This window comes from Stegodyphus dumicola, chromosome 1, assembly GCF_044657685.1.
Source record: "Stegodyphus dumicola isolate Sdum_Otavi_A_Nest chromosome 1, ASM4465768v1".
In the NCBI taxonomy this organism is placed as follows: domain Eukaryota; kingdom Metazoa; phylum Arthropoda; class Arachnida; order Araneae; family Eresidae; genus Stegodyphus; species Stegodyphus dumicola.
In genome coordinates, this window is record NC_140768.1 from 37,916,983 (window position 1) to 37,939,746 (window position 22,764).

A 22,764-nucleotide genomic window follows, 5' to 3' on the forward strand; every position below is an offset into this window, starting at 1 on the left:
TGGCATGAAGAATCTCTTAGATGAAAGCAAATTTACCTTACTTTGAATAATAAAGAAAAATCATCATTAAAATACGGATTGGCTTCACTCTGTATCATACATTAGGTAATGTACATGAAATGATGTTAAATATTCCAGTTTATTGGACCAATTTGTTTTATATTTGTGTTTAATTTCCGAAAAATAAAAATGATACTTTATGCGAGAAATATTTAAAATGAAAAATGATGTAACCGGTTTAATTGAAGATGATTATTTACACCCGCATTTACGAATATATTGTAGCTACATGTACATAAATTTAAATAAAATTTGAGTTCACTGAATTGCAGGTAGATAAACACTCATATTACGACGCGAATGAGTGTGAATGTGTGCGCTGCAGAATTTTGGCTTTATAAAAATTTATAAATTTCTGCGGTATCAAGATTCTAAAAATTATAAACTCGTATATACATACCAAATTGAGTTCTTCAGCATTTTTACACAAATAACTATTGTATTATCCAAAAGACCTTTTTTAAGCACATGTGGTGGAATTTATCTGCTATTCCTAATTTTTCTAATACATCTAGCACCTAATTCCTGCTCATCGACAGAAACATAATATGTTTGCCATAAAAGTATTTCACAAACTTTGATGCGTATTATATCCTTGCGCAAACAAAAAGATTTGATTTTTCTGTAAGTAATGAAGACAACGCATCAGTGCAATCCGCTCACCATAGATAGAAAATGCTATGAATATTAATAAAAAATTCCAGTTAATGATCCTATACAAATATAGAGGAAATTCAATTACTAGCGACGCATGAGATACACACTCATAAAACATTTTGAACAGGAAGTCAGCTGAGTTTAAAAATTATTTTTGGCTCGTAACTTGGTATTATTTTTAGTTCATACTTGCGTTGACCTTCCTAAAGTTTCTGGTATGGTCTCATATGGTTTACATTTACTAAAAGATTAAAATTTCGTAATCTGTTAGTTGAACGTGCTTGGAATAGAATAGGATTATTGAAGAACCAACAAGTGATTTCATTTTATGTAATCGATGACATAAAAAAATAAAAATCTTTATTGTCGGATCATAGTTAAGACCTAGGTAAGATTTGAAATACTGTCCTTGTTTGTTCAGTTTCGTATAGAGGCATCACGAAATTTGTTGGTTTGGTATGCATCTCAAAAAGTGACATTGAGAATTAACTGTGTTCATTGCTGCTAAGACATGACATAGACCGAATGCTAAACAAGGACGCTTGCAGTGGTCTTGGGATGTCGCATGAGAGGAGAGGGGAAGGGGGTGGTAAAAAGGGGAAAAAAGTCTTCTCCTTCCTTCCTCCTTCCACCAGAAGAAGAGGATATCAGGGCATTCTTCGAGTTCAGAGCCGCTCCAAATAAGCACAGCCTGATCCTTCCGCGTTCCCTCACCATCTATTGCGCATGCTTGACTAGGGAGTGGGAGAGGATGGGGATCGAGCATCGGGCGTTTTGCTCTCGGGCATCTCTTTGCATCCCTGCATGTCGTTGCTACGGTTACCACAGAGCTCGTCCCCTTCTCTGCCGGTTTTTCGGTTCCGAAACACCGGTTTCGCTCTCGGTTTTGTTGTGTGATGAACCGGTTCCGAATTTATGGACCAGCTTTTATCAATGGACATTGTGCGGAAAACCCAGTGGAGCACCTCTGACTGATTACTTGGGATTGAGCCCTAAAGCAGGCAAGTGTTATAACACCAATTATTACATTCTTATCGCATTCTGTCGTTTCTAGTGCAACTGACGTCGAACTGTCGTCGTTCGATCACGATATTTAGTGCCTGAAGAAAATATGCTATGCTCAGATGTAGAAAACAATATGATAGAATTAAAACTCAAAAATACGTCTATAAAATGTTTATCAGTAAAGTTTAGCCGGTAAACCGGAGTTTCTTATGTAACGTCATAGCGACAAAATAAGTTCTGGATATTTTCTGTAGTAAGAAAATAATTTCTTAACGATAAAATTTATAGTACATATAAATTATTTATCATAATAAAATTGTTTCATAATAATAAAACTCGTACAAAAGTTTTTAGTGCTACAGCTCATTTCAACGGATAATTTTTGTTGGGAAATTATGAATCGCAGTATTTTGAAAGCATGTCAAGTTTTGTACAGTGAGTTCTAAAACACTTTTGGCATTTGATTTATAAATATTTAGGTGAATACATATATAAATAATTTTGGGAGAGTGTATATGCAGGATGAAAATTCCACAAAGGAATTCACGGACTATTAAAGTACGTAGAGAATTCACCGAGTTTTAATTTTCAGAGTAATTGCAAGCTATAAACCAATTTAGATATTAATAAACATTACAGAGTCGTAAAAGTCCAATTTAATCTCATTTTCATTTTAATAAAAATATGTGAGGAGTTTGACATTCTACTCTAACAAAAGCTGAACAATTTAATTATCGCGGGTTAACTGTTAATTGTTTTAAATAATATACCGGCTTCAAAATTCGAAATTCTTTTAAACTTTAGAAAATGTTTAAACATATCAAATGATAAAATAATAGTATTATATGAGAAACAGGCAGCATGTTTATAATAAACTGATATAAATATATTGCGTAAAACAAATAAAATAAACTTAGTTTGTAATTAATTTTGGAAAAAATAATTGGTCACTTTAATTGCTAAGAACATTTTATTTTAAATTATTCATTCAAATATAGTAATTTATATGTATATCTTATTACTCGAAAAATTTTTTATTTACCACATTATGTCGAAAATAATACCCGCTCAATAATAAGAGCTTCATTATGTCCTATGTTAAATTTAAAAGAATAAAATGAAATCTGAATATATATTTCGTCTTGCAATAATTCGGAGAAGTGCAGAAACTTAAATTTCCCCGTTTCCTTCAGAATTTCCATACAGTAGCAGTGCTATTAGTTGGAGTTTAAAGGCATTTTTAGAGATATAGTATTAGCTATTTGTTCTCAGGTATATCAGTGGCTAATATAGCAGATGAAGGCCAATATAACAGTATAGCAAAATTTAAATTCCACAGACCTGGCTATTATAATTAACGATATTTATGCATTATATCTATATTACATTTATCTCTCTCTCTCTCTCTGCCTACCAATATATCTATCTATATACGATAATTACCTCTAAGGTTTATTAATATTTAAATAGGATAACTATTATATTTATTACAATAAATAAATTCCTTCCCCTCATCCTCTAATTTCATTCCGCTTATAAGACCCTATCAGATTTTAAAACAAAAATATAGGCAAAAAAGGCATCACATTTTCGAGTAAATACAGTATAAATTAAAGAGCAAAAGTTAGGATATTGTGATATACATATTTAATTATTAATATCAATTATCTGTTTGGAAAGGAAAAGTAAAAACTGTTGCAATATGAAACTTATTAAAAATGAATCTTCTAGGAAAATGAGGTTTAAACTATGGGAATTACAAAACTTAGTAATCAATATTCTTAAATTTAAAAAATATGAAGATAAAGAATCCTGGAAGATTCACTTACTATAAGTTTAAAACTTAACTTGAAACTTGAAACTTATTATAAGTTTCATATCGCAATAGTTTTACTTTCGATGTTGACAATTGATGTTGACAATTAAATGTAAATTTATAATCTTAGCTGCGTTGGCCATTTTATACTATATTTTACTTTTTTTGTTAGTTATATATACATATATATATATATATATATATATACATATATGTGTATGCATGTATGTATATTTAGAGAGAGATAGAGAGAGAAAGAGAGAGACAGAAAGAGTTAATTTCATGTGACTAAAAATGGGTGTATTCAATATAATATTTTTTAAAACTGTTTTCTAAACGAAACGCCTTATTATAATGCGAAATGCGAAAACCATACGAGTATTTAATAACATTATAATTAATATTTTATTAAAATACATGCATTTACGAACATCGAAGGTATGCGTAAAAGGTATAAAATATCACTTTAATGCTAGACATAAAAAAATCAATATAAACAGTCAATTTTATTTACTTAGAAAATTTTTCAGCTGAAAGTAGGAAACTGAGAAGCTGGTATTAGAGGTTTTATGCGCATACTTAGGTATCGATTGTTTGTGAAATATTCTGTATAATAAGGAAAATTAAATATGCATATTTTATTAAATTCATAAAGAATCAAACTGACAGTAGGATTGATTAAATCATTATTCGGGTAAATTGTTAACTAGCTACCTGAGACAAAAATTAAAGTAACTATTTATTTTATTTAAAACAGATTTTAAGAAATAGATCAATAATCAAAATTTTACAGAATTGCAAGGATGTACTTCTGCTCAATAAAATATAACTAAAAATTTTAATTCTACAAAAAAATGTTTCATATAATTTTTCGTACAATTTGCTTTTTCATTAATTTTTTTTAATTTCTGAAAATAGTAGCAATAATATGTTGAGAAACCTGCAGGTTTTACTTCTGTAATGTATCTTGTATTAAAAACATCGTGAAATCTTGAATTTAATATTTTTCTAAGACAGCGAACAAAATATGTAATAATAATATTACGTTTACCAAAAATATTATGTAAACATGAACATTTGAAAGAACAGCAAAATTACTTCATCTTGATGATGCATACAATTTCATACGTTACTGAGATCTTAACATACATGCTCCTGTATCCATAATGCATATTATTCACGTAGATAATAAATTCTTTCTTAAATAATCATTGCATCTTAACAACTGCGTAATCAAACAAATTCAGTAATACAAACAATTCAGATAATACATTTAAAATGAAAACGTATAACTGTAAAGCTAAGATCAGTTTAATTATCATTATCGATGGTTTTTCAATTTTTTTTTGTAAATTTCAGCACATTTTTAAAAATGAAAAATTTGAAAATAATGTCAAAAGAAAGGAAAATGTATAAAAAAATTTCGGAAAAATTTAATGGTTTCCCCTAGAAACAAAAAATGAAATATTCATTGAGCCCTAGTTACAAATAAACTATTATTTCAATGGAGTATTTAGTTTTAAATTTTAATTAATTTTTAATACTACAGAACAGCTGGGTTTTATTTTGTGCTCTATGTTTCTGTTCTAGGACATTCTTAACAAGCGTAATTGTAATTAATTAAATTTTCGTGTTTAAAAAAATATTCTTTGAAAAACAAAACTATTTTTCATTTTTAGTCCAAAGGGATTTGAATCCCGAAGGACTATTAGTTTCGTTTTGGCATTTTGCGTCGGACTCATAAATGTCGGTTCACTTTTCAAACTGTTGCCACTAAATGTTGGAGTCCTGCATTATATTTGAAGAAATTAAATAATGAAAAATCTGCATAAATGTATGTATATTTCTCGTATTGTGATAAAACAACGGTACATAGAGTCATCGAATTTTGAATAACGTAATCCTCCAACGAATATGAGCATGTGGAAGACCAAATTTGAAATTTGAAATTTGTTTTATGATCGATTTCCTATTTTTTAAAACTTTGACGAATTTTTGATTAACAAACTCAAGGATTTCAAAGCGAGCAATGGCAACGTTGTGCAGAAAAAACATTTTTATCTCCAGCGCGTGAGTCTCTGTATCGGAAATTCTAAAGATATGCTCGTTTTAAAACTATTTTGCGATATTGCTGTTGCACTGGATCTTATGGTTTAAGTGCGAGGAACATGATATTTAATAAAGAAAGGTAACACACAAAATGTTAAAAAACGCCCCTTTGGACGTAATTTAAAATCTGAAACATTTCAGATTTTTTTTTTGTTTCATTTTTTAAATCGTTACACGCGCATTTAACACTAATTAAAAACATACATGAAGATTAAAAAAATTAAAAATTATTAAGAACTTAATTTATGTAACATTAATTTTAGAATTATGGTTAACACAAAATTCTTTTGTGGTAAATTTTCAAATAAATTTACCACAATATTTCTAAATTGTGCAAGGAAATCTTCTAAAGTCATTGAACAGAACAACAAAACCTCAAGTTATTTACTTTTCATTGTCTTTTAATGGACTTAATCTTTCACCATTTCAAGAAATGTTTTCATTGAAACTAAATGGCAACAACAGAATCTGAGAGTAGGTTTAGTGTTTTAAGCCTGGAAGTAATTGTATTTATTGCATTTAAGCGAACTGCTCACTTTTGGCGACAATGTTTATTTATAAAGTTCTAAATTTAGATTGTGGAAGAGGCGTCATATTTAGCTGATGTGTCATTTAGCAAATTGAAATATGCGATTTATGGAAAATGGTCATCTTCACGATGACATAATACGAATACAGTATAAGCTATATTCGTTTTTTTAAAGTGTAATATGATCTTCGTGTTCTATTTACCCCAATAAATGTCTTTACATTCCGTTTTTAAGAATTTCCGAGAATATTTTAATACTAGTTTGTGTAAATTTGTTTCAGTATGCATTGCAGTTCTATTATACGTGTTTCATTAAATTGTTAAAATAAATAAGGGTATATAGTGTTTTGCGCGATACGTCTTTTTATGTACAATTAAAATTTTTGAAACACAAATTACTATAAAAAATTAAATAAAAGAAATAATTCATACTTTCTTTTATTGTAATTAATTTTCCTCTTTAAACTTCTGGAAGGAAGATTATAAGCACTACTGAAGAATTTTAACTAAAATTTTTTTAAAGAATAACATATTCGATCTTCCGGTTATCAAATATGCTAATTATTACAGTCACGTATAAGAATGTATGTACATTGATATGTATATACATACTAATTATGTCAAATAAGTGATTTCAGTAAGTGTGAACACTTACTTAAGAAAATTAGGTAAGATATACTGATTAAACGTATACAAGTCGTTTTCCTTATGTAGGTTACTGCGAAATTATCAAAATATATTTAGAGTATATTTCTCTAATCTTATATCACAGAAACTGAATATCAGCTTATTTAGTTTAAAATATTTTGAATTTACAGTATAGTTGGCTTTGGTATATTTACACCTTTTCGCGCTATTTCTCTATCGAAGTAATATTTAACGTTCATTCATGTACGCCGATATTGTGATTAAATTAGATTTATTAAATGCTTAGTGGATTTCTTAAAACTGAAAGAAATGAGTTATTGAAAGATATGTTGTTTACTTTCAGAAATGTTTATACAAATAATTAATGTTTCGACATACAAAATAATTTTTTAACTCAAAAATATTTCTGTGTGAGGTTCTTAGGGTTCGAGTTAATGGTGGATTAACTTTTATGCTCTTTCTCATTATATTGTTGATTTCTTCACTTCCGAACCTGTTAAAAATATTGTTTTAGTTTTGGCAAGTTAAAAAAATTGTGGTGCACAATAAATTTTGTTTTGATTGTTGTTATTTACCAGTTTTTGGTAGTATGTCAACACTAGATACCGTTTGCAAGATACGTATTTATATCTCTTGTGATTATTGCTGCATCACACTTATTCGACTACGTTATTTCTCAACGGTGCGGATTGAATTTATAGCACAGTGAGCTTTTAATGATAGTTATTGGCAAATTTTGTTGGTTAGAATAACGCACTTATATTACACAGTCGTCTTGACCCCTTTTCGGCACTCTACCTTTTAAAGTCGGAGTTTGATTTAAAAAAAAAAAAAGGTAGGCAGTCTAATTAGGCCTAGAGGAGTATCACGGAGTGGATCCATTAGTGTTCTGTGTCGAAAATTCAACTAGAGATCACGCTGAAGTTCTTCCATGTAAGGATACAAATATATATGTGCATCTATCTTGCTTATGCTTTAGTATTTAGCAAAAATACAAAATAAACGAAGTCTACACCAAAAGGAATCACATGAGACTTACCATTTAAAGGAAAATAAAGAAACCCGTTCCGTTACAGCATCTACATGACATATGATTTCCGGCTTTTGACATTGAGGTACCATGCTGGTGTAGTATTATAATATCAATTAGAGTAGGAGTCTTCAACCCGTGGCCCGCGGGCAACGATTGGTCCGCTGAAGGCATTTTAGTGGCCCCACATTTGAATTTGAGGCCACGTTGAAGAATTTTAAGAAATTTTGATTTCAAGAAAAGTTACTTTGTCAGCTTTTTGTCGCAAAAATTTTGTTCCTCTTATTCTTGATATTTAAAGCCTTTTATTGACATGCATCATATTATTTGAGATAAAAGTTTCTGAAAATGATCACAATGATTTGAACTACCGCTGACTGGAAAAAGATCTACTTGTTCACAATCTGTATTATTTTATGAAAGCTTTTGAGACAAAATCAATCCTGTCTGTAAGTCAGTAGCTAAATAAGAATTCCACTCATTTTCCAAAATTGATGGAGGATGCGAAGAACTCTACAACATGGAATTCAAATAATTTTGCGCAATGCATTTCAAATTTGAAAGAGGAATTCAAAAACAGATTTTCGTGAAAATGAAATTTTTATCAGAATGTTATCCTCGCCATTTTCAGTAGACGTGGAAGTGTTCCACCTGAACTTCAATTAGAATTTATAGATTTACACTGTGACTCTGCAATAAATGCAAGTTTCTTGAAAATCCTACATTAATTGATTAAGCACGTGACCGAAGACAAGTATCCAGGAATTCGTTAACATGGACTTTTCATATTCTCTATCTTTGGCAGTACCAACATATGTCAACAGCTTTTTACGAATTGCAACAACACAGATTAAACTGGATATTGAAACTTTAATCAAGAATAAACAATGTCAAATTTCGTATTAAAACTAAAGTAAGTACCATCCCCCCAATAATGTAAGTTTTTTTTTTTTTTTAAATTGTAAATGCATTTTGTAACATCGTTCTGTGCAATCATCTTTATACTTTTTTTCCATAGTTAAAAAAAGTTACAAAACATTTAAATTCGGTTTCCACTTGACTTTTTGGAACCATTGTATTTATATATATATATATATATATACAAATCTGTAACACTATCTCTTCGCTTAGAATTAATTGTAGTCTTGTAAAACAAACCTCTCTTTTTTATATAAATTTCCTGACTACACTATTTTTTGACAGACATATGGCCCTCGGATTTTGGGAATTTATTGATGTGGCCCTCGGGCGTGAAAGGTGGAAGACCCCTAAATTAGAGTATTATAGCAATCTGATGTATTCAACTTCTATGGGAAGTGGCATAAAATCTTAAAAGGGTGTGACAAATAGTGGCTTGGGTCCTTTAGGGACAAACTCTGACTCATATAATAAATTTGCAAGGCCAAACATTCTTTCTTTTGTATGGAATGCAAGCACAAATCTAAATTTTAATAAGGATGTTGGACATAGAACAGAGCTAGGTTTACAGTCCTAAAACATCGAAACATATATTGCACTTCCCTAATACATGATAAAAGAAATTAAAAGAATGAATGAACTATTCAATGTACCCTAGAGATTATCTGTTTCATAACCAAGTATACGAAGACCATATGTCTCAGGAAAAGGGTGACTTTGTGGATGACATTTTAAAAGAAACTGGCTCGCATTTTCGTTACACAAAGGAAAAACTAAGAGACCTCTTACACAAGAAGCCATTCTCCAGGCTTTGAACCTTCTGGTGAGCTTCTTCTTATTCAATGAGTACACAAAGGAAACTATATTTTTTACCCGCGTGAGAGAAAACTGCATTATTTGGACAAAAATATTTAGCAGCATATATGATTTTTATTGCTTTTAATATTGCCTGTCTTCAGCTGTCCTGTATATTTTAACCAACTGAGCAAGTACACTCATATTAAGTTTAACAGGAAGGAAGGACGTGACTTTTACTACAGCAAGTCATGAAAATTGCAACGAAAACAGCAAATACAGTATTTTCTCCACAACAGGCCATAACGGAGGCTAAATTGTTTCCAATTATCTCGCTTTTCCCGAGCAATTTGTTCCGGGAAGCGGCGATTACGGAAAAGAATCCTTAAATTGAATCTAAGTTTTCCGCTCGATCAAACAGGAATTTCTAGGCTCTAAATTTTGTTATCAAATTCAGAATTCACGCCATACGAGTTTCAAAAGCGAGCAATATAGAATTCTGCGAAAAGTTTAGATTTATCCTTTAATTTAGAAGTCATCTCTTAATTAGTTTTTATTTCTCAGATGAAACTTTATCGCGTTTACGCCGCTGCTTTATACTAATATATTCCCTTTAGGTTTATGAGAACTTTCTAAAAGATCTGAGTTTGCATTATAGACGTACTTAATAATTTGTAAAGTTTAAGTGCGAAACTTATGGAAGTAGAAGCTTCACTTGGTTTATTTCCACATAGTGAATAGTATATTTGAACTTTCTGTTGCGATAAAATTTAAGTAACTATTCATAATATAATTTAAATGTAATAGTGAAAAATGTTAGAAGAATTTAGATTTTAATGCAGGCTTATTTAAAATAATATTATTCTGTTATTGTTTTAAATGCATATAAATCTTTCAGTACTATTTTAGATATATTTACTTGTTTTAAATTTAGCATTTCTTTTATTATAAATATCTTATTTCATACCGAAGGAAATGTCCTCACAGAAAATTTGGTACTTTATCAATGGAATTGCTTATGCCATTTTTAACTTTAAAATTATTGTATGAAACGTATCATTCTAGAAAAGTAATTCCAAATTTTACAATAATTCTCTTTTTTATCATTAAGTAATTCATTTTTTATACTTTTTTATTTTCAGAAGGGAAATCAGTTAGCTTTTTTTCTTTTTATTTAGTTTAGAATATAGTTAAAATAACTTTAGCTATGACTGAGTTTTGATAAAACGTTTAAAAATTCATCTAAAATATATTTAAATATTTATACTAAATTTCGACTTTTAAGATAAAGTTTAAAATACAACTCTGTAATTTTAATTATAAATCAGAAATAATGCTCTGAAAGATTTAAAACCAATTCTGTTCAGAGAATGAACATTTAGAACATAAAATAAAAGCAGAACGTGTTTAAAAATAACTTCTTATAATATAAGATAAACCTAGTACTTTAATTTTGTAAAGTCTGTTCTTCTTACATCGGATTCGGATTACACCTTCGTTGCAGTCGCCGAGATATTTAATCGTAACTATTTTATTAGATTATAAAACAAATACAAGCAAGCAGTTTTATCTCACCTAAATCTTCTTTACCACCAAGCATAAATATTTAGATAACCATAAGAATACATAGAAGAGAAAAAACGTACAGGATAGAAGTTTTATACAAACAGTTTTTAAGTGCAAATAAAGTTATATGTTACTTCTATCGATTTATAGGATGGAAAGGAAGAAATTTTCTTCGAAAATTCAGTTTAATACTAAAAGACTGTACATTATTCATATTACGAATAAATTCTGAAATCTTTAACCTAGGCTCATATTTTAAAATTTTTGTGCCATATAAATAAGAATAAAAATGTATGTACCATCAATATACCAATAGGAAAATCATCTCTCATTCATTTAAATCTTTTGGGTAAAACATTTACCACCAAAAATAATGTTTAATGTATCATTAATAGTACATGTACCTCAGCTTGAGAAACCGTGCCTTAGGCGATACATTATCACATTGATATAAATGGTTGCTAAAGATTGGTATGTATGCAAATGGAGGACACTTTCATACTCTTCTTGTTGTACTTAAAATATCATTAAAAACAATTTGGCTAGTTCGGAGGGGGGTGAAAAATCTCTTTAGTGTAAATTCAAGCCTTGAAGGATATAAACTTCGGGAGCTAAAGAAAGACAGTTGACTTGTGTTACCTGTGGGCTGTGAAAGGGAAAATCCTTAAGGTGAAATTATTAAAGATTACAAAATTTTTGAAATTAAGAATGCTTTTGTATATATAAATTACATAAATATTAAAATTGCAACATCAAGGAACATGCAGCCCATAATTTGTCAATCAGCAAAACCAGCAGTATTACTACTTTGTTATTCAATTCCTTATTTAATAATTTGTCTGATTTTAGAATGCCCGAGGAATTTAAAAGGAAGAAAACTTAAGAAGAACTGAATTAAGATTTTACCTACTTATAAAACTAGATATTTAACTACTTATAAAACTAAGGAAAGTATCTAGTGGGTTATTCGTTACCAATCTGTCATAGACTAGCCACCTCAACTGATACTACAAATAGGCCAGTTTTCCATAAATTAATAATATGTAAATATGAAATTGTTTCGTTAAAAATGTCAAATGAAATCTCTGTTAACATATATATTTTTAGCTAACGGAAACCAGAAACATGGGTTGCCACGCAGTGCGATGAACAATCCACGAATTTGCATTCAAAATGACACCCAATAACGATAAAGAAAGAAAAAAAGTGATATATTCTCTGAACCGTCAAAATTTAGGAAGATGGAAAACACAGAACTCCTAAGAAATAAAAGTATTTTTACAAAATGAGATTGAGTGCATATAACAATTTATAAGTAAGTATAATAAATTGCGTGGTCTATATGCCCATTAGACAGCTATGTGATAGAGTATCTCTTTAATGTATTTAGGAATGCTAATGTTATCCTCAAATGCATTTCTAAGACCTTCTCTAAAGCAAAATCCATTATTCAATGGTAATATATGTCACTTACGTCTGAGACCAGCGTTTATGATAATAAGAAATGCAAGTGCTAATTTTTTTTTGACCAGATCTATAGGCAACCATATTTCATAGAATATGACATGTTTTGGAATGGGAATTTGCATATGTTCAGACATGCAGAACCTTTTATTGATTCTATGTTTATATAAGGTACTATATTATATCCAATACTAGTGTGATATATTGTAACCCAATGATAGTAATGATAATTATATGTCCTTGAGCAGGCAGTTGCTTCCCTCGAAACTGTCAGCTCAGCGTTTACGAATAGAAATAAGTTACTTATCTGCAATTTTTCTTTTTAATTCGTTATGGTGTAGTGTCCCTCCCTTTTATTCTATTAAACTAAGTGCTGATGAACCTAGTGAACTACTAAACGAATAATCGCTTAAATCCAAGAACAGAACGTAAACTCAAGAAAGGTTAATTACCCTTTACTGCTCAAAATAAAGATTCACGGATGGCTCCTTTCTTAGGGCGTACAATAAAGCCTCCACTTGGGCTCAACTTAAAATGTAAGAAATAAGAACTATCTAATTAACTAAAGAGATTTAGCCGAAGCTAACACAAGTTCTAAACAAATTGGCCCTTAATATTAAATTAGCTAGCGAAGCTAAGAGAAGGCACGTAATACGGCCGAAGGTAGAAACAATTAGAGAGACTTAGCCAAAAGGCAAACGAGCGCTATTCAGGAATCCTAACTCTCTCTCTCTCGAAGTCAGTGGAACTGTGACTTAAATACTACTCTACTTCTCATTTTGCATTTAATGCGATTCTGAAAACTCATTCTGGTAAGGAAGCTAGAATAGATAGGAAAGTGTGTAATAAACATAAAATAACTGTTATAAAATTAGAATATACCTTACAATAGTAAAGATTATTTTCCTGGCAAAAGGGATGCCCTCATGGAGAACTTTTGAATGAAATCATTCTCAAATATGGATAGTTCTTTACAAGGAAGCTAACCTTTATTTACTGATATAAATACGAATCTGTTTCTCTTAAACGAAGAAAACCAAGCTCCTGTTAACCGAACACAAGACGAATTACTGTTCAGGAATTTCATCCACTCATCATTGGTGAGTTACCTATTTTCAGATGTAGATCAGATAGGTATTAATACAGTAAGTCAGATTTTAATAACACCAGAAGAGCGGGCTACGCGCAAAGCAAAATTTATATATTCTATGAACATATGAAAAGAAAATGTATAAACATATTTCAATTTGAAATGTTACAGCTTTATTTTGGCTTGATTAACAATTTTCGGCCATACAAAATAGGGTTGAACCAAAGTTGGCGTACAGACAATCTGTGACTATAAAGCTACCACTCTGTGTACTGCTGTTTAACTCTGAATCCTGGATCATCATGAGGAAAGAAAATTGCATGCGTCATTGGTTTCAAGATAGGATTTAAAGTGCTGATATTAATGAAACCAACACCTCTTCTATGTATTACAATGCCTTTGTTTGATTAAGAAACAAAATGTGCACTCCTTAAGACAACTGCAATTTCATTTTCCCTTGGAACTTTGTAACGTCCTCTGTGCTCACCTTATAAGGTATTTCTCCCGCCTTCTTGGCATGTCTTCGTAGTGTGGTGGTCAGAACGCTTGGCGCGTATTCGATATATTCGTGGTTCGATTCCCGGCGAGGGCACTGCTCATTTTTCCCTTCTCCCGCTTTCAAAAATACCTAATATCTCTACAGTGACGCCCGAACTAAAAAGGTGGTGGATGATGATTCTCCACACCCAGGATTTGGCGATTGGGTCCCCTAGAAACCCCAATCGCCCTTTAAAAGGGGGAGTATATAAGGTATTTGTCCCGCCTTCTTAGCATGCCTTCGCATTGTAGTGGTTTTCACGCTGGTTCCAGAGGTCTGTGGTTCCCGGAGAAGTTGCTCTTTTTCACTTCTCCTGGTTCCAAAATATACCTAATGGCTCTACAACCTGAAACACTTTCGCCCCTGGTGTACATATGGATAGCAGCAGCTGTTTCAGCGCCTTGTCCTGGTAGACTTCCATTTCAAATATTTTTCAGCATCTTGTAGGCTTTTGCACATGGATTCACATTCCTTAAAACTATATACAGTGTCAGCTGTTCACCATTCAGAGCAACATTTCCAAGAATATTTATTCTCTGTCTGAAGCTTGATTTGAATCTAATATATATAACTGCGCATAGTGTTCTTTATCAGGATAAGGCGGAGGAAGATGGTTTGCTGAGCGGTTTCCGATAGACAGTCTCACGCGCTGGAGATAAAAATAATTTTTTCTCCTACAGTGTTTCCACTGCTCGCTTAGAAATCGTTAAATTTTGCAATAAAAAATTCGTTAAAGTTTCACATAATATGCAATAGGCAATAAACAAATTCGAAATTGAAAATTTGATGACTTCTTTTAATAGTGTGAGAAACACTCATATATTCATGCAGATTCTACGTTATTTAATTTCTTTAATTCAGAACAATAATATTTGGAGGCAACAATTTGAAAAGTGATTCGATGCAAAATGCCGTTTTGAGAATAATAGCCCTTTTGGGCTAACGCTCCTATGAGCTTAAAAAAGGGCTTAGTAGTTTATACATAAAATTTGATCTACGAAATTATTTGATAATTTTAAAAGAAAATTTTGCGAAGACTTAGTTTCCATAATGGATAATTTGAGAAAATATTTAATAAATTTGATGAGGAATTAAATTTTATTGACTTTACACAAAAACTTAAATTATACTAAATATTTTATTCGATTGTTTTGGTAAACGAATATTATGCTTTTCAGGAGCAACTTAAAACGATGGGAGAGAACTAACACTACCAGTAGCTTAGTGCTGGATGTCACGTCATTCAACGTTTAGAACAAAATCTAAAAATTTGAAACTAAAGGAAACAAATTCCTAAAATATTTACTAAAGTTCTTAAATTTCACATTATCGTGCTATCATGATAGAACTTATTTCAGTATCCTTTTATAACCAGCATTGCCTTTGGTAATTTCCAGTAATGCTTTTCTAAACTGTTTTTCAAAAACACTCTGTTTTTCAGAGTGGAAATCTATTATCAAAATAGCGCAAAGCTGAAATTGGTGTTACCATTTTCAAAAAAATGAATGCGTGCTCTTGCTTTTTTAAACAACGAATAAGAAAGTATGAGCGTGGATGTACTTTCGTGATGAGCGTGTATGTACTTTCGTGATTAGCGTGTATGTACTTTCTATGCATGGATGTACTTTTCGTACATGAGCGTGGATGTACTTTCTAAGATGTACTTAGAAAGCATGAGCATGAGAATAAGAAAGCCTGAATAACAAAGCATGTGCGTTGGTGGCTATTATTAAGCCAAAATTAGGTTTTGAAAACTTAAGAATTTAAACTGCGTTTAATTTGCTTTGACAGCGCGTCAGCTGGGAGTGCGTTATAAGTGAAATAATCGGCTCAAATGCCACCAACGTTCATTACCTCTTTCCTCGACAACACTGATCACGAGCATAAATACGTATGCCAGATTCGGATGTTTGTTTTCATTATGCATGTAATCTAATATCTTTAGCGTGTGTTCCAGTTTTTAAGTGAATTAGTGCAGTAGTTTGGTGGAAATAATGATTATACTGTCAGGTCTTGAAACAATACACAATATTATTATAGTGCTTATGCTATAATTCTGCATGCAGTTGGAAGATACCTTACTACGTTTTCGTTTATTTATCTTCTCTTTCGTATTAGGCCTAAAACGTCAGAATCTGTTTTCCAAATCACAGCTGAACATTAAGCTAAGGCATCACACTTCAGCTTTTTAGGATACGTCTGCAACGTAGAAATTTTTACGTATGACACAGAAAAAGAAACACATACCCTAAAGTATTTTTCATGATTTTTGTTTAATTAATAATGGACATATATGTTAAATGTGTGTAATTTATTTGAAAACGTTTGCCTCATTTAAGCACGTAACGTGCTTATAGTCTATATTATTAAAATCTGTGTGTGCGTGTTTGATTTTTTGTGGCAACACCTAGTCCAAAATGGCGGGGAGTTAAGTTTCTAGAGAAGTACCCCCCGATTCCAGAAATTAGTAGGAAGCGTTTTCAACCATTCTTCGTCTTCGTACGACTTTAATCAGCCGAGATATTAATTAAAAATTCTCAAAACACTAATTTTAACCCTCATTTTTTCGCGTGGCAACAGTCTCGCGCGCTCGAGATAAAAATCTTCTTTATTTCGAAAAGTGTTGTCACTGCTAGCTGTCAAATCGTAGAGTTTGTTAATAAAAATTTGTAAGTTTTACAAAATATGAAATAAAAATAGCATCGCCAAGCATTAAACATATTATTATTATTATATAATGTTATATTCAGAGTTGGAAAAAGCTCTCGATTGTATGTGACGTCACTGTATGTTGAAACGTTTTCGTTAGTGTCAGCATTTTAAATAAATAGCTGTTGTTGGTATCTTTTTTTTTATTTCAGGTTAGGATAAATGACACGATGTGTTATTGCCACATTAGTTCTTTATTGGTATTGAGGAAAAATTGTTATGTTACATTAAATTTAAATCATGACGTCATGCGTATACGTATTAACCTGAAGTGTCAGAAGATTTTGTTTCTTGGTGTGGCAACAAAAAATTATCTACGAATTGGTTGTTGCTGGAAAAGAATGAGCTGATTTCATTCATAGTGAAATGTTTTTTACATATTTTCTTTTCATATGTGCATAAAGCTTACAAATTTTTCTTCTGCAGCAGCCCACTGATGTGCTGGGCTTGCCCTCTAGCGTTAAATGTAATATTCGCTGTTTTGCTTAATTGTGGTAGATCGGAAAGTATATTATTTTTGGATGATTAGAACAGTACTATTCAGAAATGCTTTGCAATCAAGAAGACACATGACGCCTTTGTTGGATCATTCACCATTTCGTAACTGATTAACCGTTTCATATCCATGCATCACAAATGTACTGCACAAAAGTGTTCTGTATAATAATTAACGAAAAAAGGTAAATTGATAAAAATATTTACGCTTTTTAGAACATTAGTAACTAATCCGCATTCATTCCCACAATACACTAATGAAGTTTAATTAGGTGTCACTGCAGCTTCATTAATATACTGCTGACTTCGGTCTTATTACTAATATTTGTTCATTTGAATATAAGGGATAGTACATGTCCACATCAAAATAATGCTTTCTGCATATATACACCAAACTGAGTACTGGCACTGCAAGTGGCGTACTTTTTTAGAAGTCTTAGATTGGATACCACACTCAGCGATTCAGTTTGATTGTCTTCTGTGGTCATCACCAGAGATTGTGTTTGTTTCATAACATACATTCTCAGTCGAAACAATAAATCTAATAGTGGAGGACGTAAAATTTCCAGCTAACCAGAGAGGCTAAGTAAACCTAGGAGTGTTAATGCGTCATATTTCTTTTGATACGACATGACCATTCATTGGAAAGGCAGCTTCCAGATTAGATACTCAAAAGCAGAATTTTATTGTGGTAGTGTCATGAAGTTGAGGAAGGATGATTTTTACGTATTACATGCTCCGCCCTTAGGCACTACATGGAAAGGGAGGAATGCCCCTTGGAGGTCTGTTTGGGGGAAACGGGCTCGTATCGACGTTACACAAGGGGAAAACCACAACAAGAACCATACAGCCAGCTCCGTTCGCCGGGACTCGAACCCCTGACAGAACTACCAGTGTTCAGCGGTTTTAACCGCTCGGACGCTGGCGGGTCCGAGGAAGGATGATTGCAGTAGAGATCCACAACAGTGAAAGAACAAGAACTGGTTGCTTAACCAGAATAGCGCACTTTTAAGCATCACAGCCCTGAATGATTAAACGGAACTCGAAATAGTCCACCATTTTTTTCTGCTAGATTTTTGTCTAGCGAGTTGCTTCCATTTACTACAATGAAATTTTAAAATGCAAACAAACTTTTCTCTGTTGAAGTTGAATTGTAAAGGTTTCGACATACGATTCGATCAAAAGATTTCTGTAAAGCGTTGTAGTCACGGCACAAGTCTGTCCATAAGTGCAAAAGGGAATTATTTTGAGAGAAACGGATATCAGATTCAATACAGTCAAGGCTGAAAAATTGGTTCTCTCCGCTTGGCTTCATTTTGATCAATGTTTTGAAATAACAATGTATAGTACAGATTTCAAAATGTGATTTCCTTTGGTGACTGTTTGTTCAAGTGAAAATATTTTACTATTGTATCAAGAATATATTCTACTTTTATTAACTATCAAGATAGTTAGATACCTTTTAACTACTCAGAAAGTCTTAAATATCGTTAACTAAAGAATAGTTACAACGAATCTTTTTTCGCTCCCTAAAAGCCTACCGTTTTAAGCAGAAACGTTCCAAATTAAAATTATTTATTCAATAGCCTTGCTTTAAAACGTTGCATTTTTACCTCGATAAATTTCCTTTAAATTTCCTTCCTAATGATTTTTTTGATTAATTAACTTAATTTATTCATTCATGAATTAATTGAGCTAATTTTATTATAAAGGGAAAAGATATTGTGGTACTCTTGAGTATTTCTTTTCCTTTTATCTCAATTGTACAAATCTTAAAGCACGTTTATAATTTATTGTACATACAATGTTGACTGTGTAAAGCTTTAGTATACTTCCAACATCGCCATAAATTTCGTATTTTTAATGATTTTGATACAGTATTTAAATTTTGCGCCATAAAATATTTTCCTCCTTAACAGGGTAAATAAGCAAATGCAAATTTAATTACAATGGCATTTTAATGAATTTCTGTTTCAATAAACATCAAATCAAGTAAACCATTCAGTATCTACGCGAGATACTGAATCGAGAGATCCTAATACAAAGTAAAGACAGGCAATCACCAGGAACTTGAAGCATTTTCAGAAGGAATGTGTGGCTTGGCTTAGATGATTATGGCAAAACACACAAGGGCTATCTGCCTAAGGAGAGAAATGCCTTCGTGTAGGACTTTCCATGGGAAACGGGCTCATATGCACGTTACACACGGGGAAATCCACGAAAAGGCACATTCAGTCAGTTTGCTCGCCTGGAATCAAACTCGGGTCGGAACTACCATTGTTCAACGAATTTACACTCCGGCCGCTTCTGGTCCAGTTATTTTCAGGTCTTCAGTTATTTTAATTTCAATGTACTTTCCTATGGATTCTTGGTTGCGCTTACAACTCCCTACCAGAATGAGTTTTTAGAATCGCATTAAATGCAAATGAGTTAGATGTAGTATTTAAGGAAGGTTCAACTTACTTCGTGAGAGAGAGCTAGGAATCCTGAGTGGCACCTGTTTGCCTTCGGGCTAACTCTCTCTTGAAGGTGTTACGCTTGGCCGTAAATTATGTGCCTTTTGATATTCGCCGGCTAGTTTAAATTATGGGGCAACTACATTAGATGTGTGTGTTAGCTTCGGCTAAGTCTCTTTAGTTCTAAGTTAGTTGAAGCCCGAGTGAAGGCTTTTTTGTAAGCCCAAGAAAGTGACCGACTGTTCATCTTTTTTTTTTTTTTTTGAGTGAAATAAAAGCGTAGTTAACCCTTCTTGAGTCCACGACTTCTGTTATTTGAAATCAACGATAAGTCGCTAACAAATTCACCAGGTTCGTCAACGTTCATTTTACTACAAAAAGAGTGAGAAACTCTACAAGTAGCCTAGTGGATAGCATTAAAAACACTGGAATTTGGAGCTGGGTTCTAGTCCTCTAGAAAGTACTAACTCTGTAAGCGCTATCGTAGCTTTTTTCATGTGTTACTTTAAGCAGGACGCAGTCCCCCATAGAGAGTCCTCCGAGCAAATATCTCTACTCACAGACAGATAGCCATCACATTTGCACGGAAACAAGGAATAGTATTTACGTTAAAAATTCTACTTAGATCATTTCTAGCATATTTTGTAAATAACGTTCAGTGAAAACAATATCGTGAATATTTTTAGAGTAGAAACTTACAATTTAATTTTTGTATTTCATTACAAAGTGTGTTTCAGTGCTAATTTATCCTTTATGAATTGCAGGAGTAATCATAGTTATAAATATTAAGTCATGCAGAGAGTATTTGACTTAAATGAAAGTAAAACTACGGCATAATAATTGTATTTATTTAATATATTTATGAATAAAGAATTATTTTTTGTCTGCATACGAACTGTTAAAGTTTAATATCAATGTGATTGCAGTGAACGTTTTTCTAAGCAAAACTAACCTCGACATTCTGAAATGTGTAGTGGCTAGCAAAGGGTGACTGACAGCACAAAACCAAAGGTGTATGTAATATCTACGCATAAAATTCTGTTGTACGTGTAAGCTCATTATCTATGGTTAAACATTGGGTGTCCACTGCATTTAGAAGGCATGTATGTTTGTAAGAGTATAGTATCTGTGTGACAAGGGGATACACGACGAGACAAAGTCCTCTTCAGAGGTTGGCGGTAAGCGAAGAGGGATGAGAGACCATCGGAAAGTTGCCTCGGGGTATTTTCCCTACGAAATTCTATCTAGGGCGGAATCTTAGCAAGACTATCTGGCAATAAACTGCGAAAATCTAAAAGCAGTCTTGGTTAAAAAAGTGCTCTCAGCACAGATCTAGCGGCTAAATGGTGTTATAATGAACTTAATATTTTCTAGTCCCCTCTTCAAGTATTCTGTACCAGTAAACGGCACAAAACGCCAAGCAGATATGAAGCGGTGCTTTGTATACGTGCGCACAAGTATACAAAGCACCGCTTTATGCTCACACGTTTTGCAATGAACACATAAATTTTCAGCTCTACGTACTGTTTTGTACTTCTCAGCGTCACTTTTAGTTATCGATCAGTTATCTATACATAAGTGAATTGCAATCGAACTGAAAAGTGACTACTATGAAAGTGACAAGGAAATGTTAAATGGGAACTCTGCAAATATGTGAATAGCACATTTGATGCATATAAATGTACCCAGTTGATATTGTTCAGCATAATGCATCTCATATCTTCTTATATCGAAGTTACCACTGATTTTTAGAGTAAATGTCCTCTGTAAACTCAGAATCATAATGCATAAAGCATTATTAAGATCTCTTTCAGCACAGTCAAAGTCTTGACAGGGTCACTTTAAAACAACTAAAGGTCACAAATATCCAACTTCCGAAGTAACTTTACAAATTCTGCTATAAATACTAATAATTATAGAGGTTTTTGGCTAGGGCTAGCGACAACAGAATGCTCCACCAATTAAGTACAAATACCTGAGAAGTTATCTAACAGGCGATACAGCAACTCAGCTGGTGATTAGTAAGTAAGTAAGTTAGCGAATCCTGGCGATACCTAATGTATCTAAATAGATGCACAGGTGTCGGCCTTGCTTTAACTTGTACGTATAAGCCACCTCCCATTCGGTATGATGGTCAGCGACGTTGACTTCCACACTGATAAGCCCGGGTAAGAACACTGGAGAAGGCATGGATATTCGTAAACATATAGTGCCTGGACGGCAAGGGGGATTTCAAAATACACGATGAGCCGGAATTCCTCTTGAGAGAATGGTGATAGAAAAAAAAGACTGGGAGAATCTTGGACCGCACATCTCCTAGGGTGTTCTCCTTTAAACTTTTGGCGGAAGTTTAATAGTCATCAAAGTGTAGCGATACCTGATATACCTAAGGAAATGCCCAGATACCGATTTTACTTCAACCCGTGCTTATAAGCCTTGTATGTATTTGAAATCGCAGGCAAAAGGTAGCGGTCAGGTGACTTGCTGGTTATGGCAGGGTTGAGAAGCTGGTTGCACCAACCCACAGATGTTCTACGATGACTCCAGTTTGCTGCAAGATCCATGGGGTACTACTTATCTAGACAACTAGTGCACGGTACGACTGCAGAAAAAAATATTTAACATGGAAACACTTCACAAGATAATCACTATTCAATTTAAAGCAGTTATTTATCGATCAAACTTCCTTGTCTACTGCTATCCTTCTCGGGCATGATTCCTAGTTACTGAAAATATATATATTTATGAACACATATCAAACAAAATTATGAATGATTTAATTATTATCTCTTGATCATACATATATGTGTGTATAGATAAAGAGAGAGCTTATAACATTTTTTACGTATAAGTTAATCACATGATAAATGACAATTATC

The 22,764-nt window shown here is 32.3% G+C and overlaps 1 protein-coding gene and 1 long non-coding RNA gene across 2 annotated transcripts in view; one reads left to right on the forward strand and one right to left on the reverse strand.

Moving 5' to 3' along the window:
- The window catches only part of LOC146999064 (uncharacterized), a 172,811-nt gene extending 171,585 nt beyond the window's left edge, over positions 1 to 1,226 (reverse strand). The window contains exon 1 of the long non-coding RNA XR_015040443.1: positions 461 to 1,226. This is a non-coding gene — a long non-coding RNA (uncharacterized LOC146999064). The remainder of the gene's footprint in view (positions 1 to 460) is intronic.
- A 1-nt stretch (position 1,227) lies between these two features.
- The window catches only part of LOC146999065 (uncharacterized), an 80,094-nt gene continuing 58,557 nt past the window's right edge, over positions 1,228 to 22,764 (forward strand). Inside the window, exon 1 of the mRNA XM_085814054.1 lies at positions 1,228 to 1,718. Within this exon, the coding sequence (XP_085670180.1) occupies positions 1,283 to 1,718 (436 nt within the window). The 5' untranslated portion in view covers positions 1,228 to 1,282. The remainder of the gene's footprint in view (positions 1,719 to 22,764) is intronic.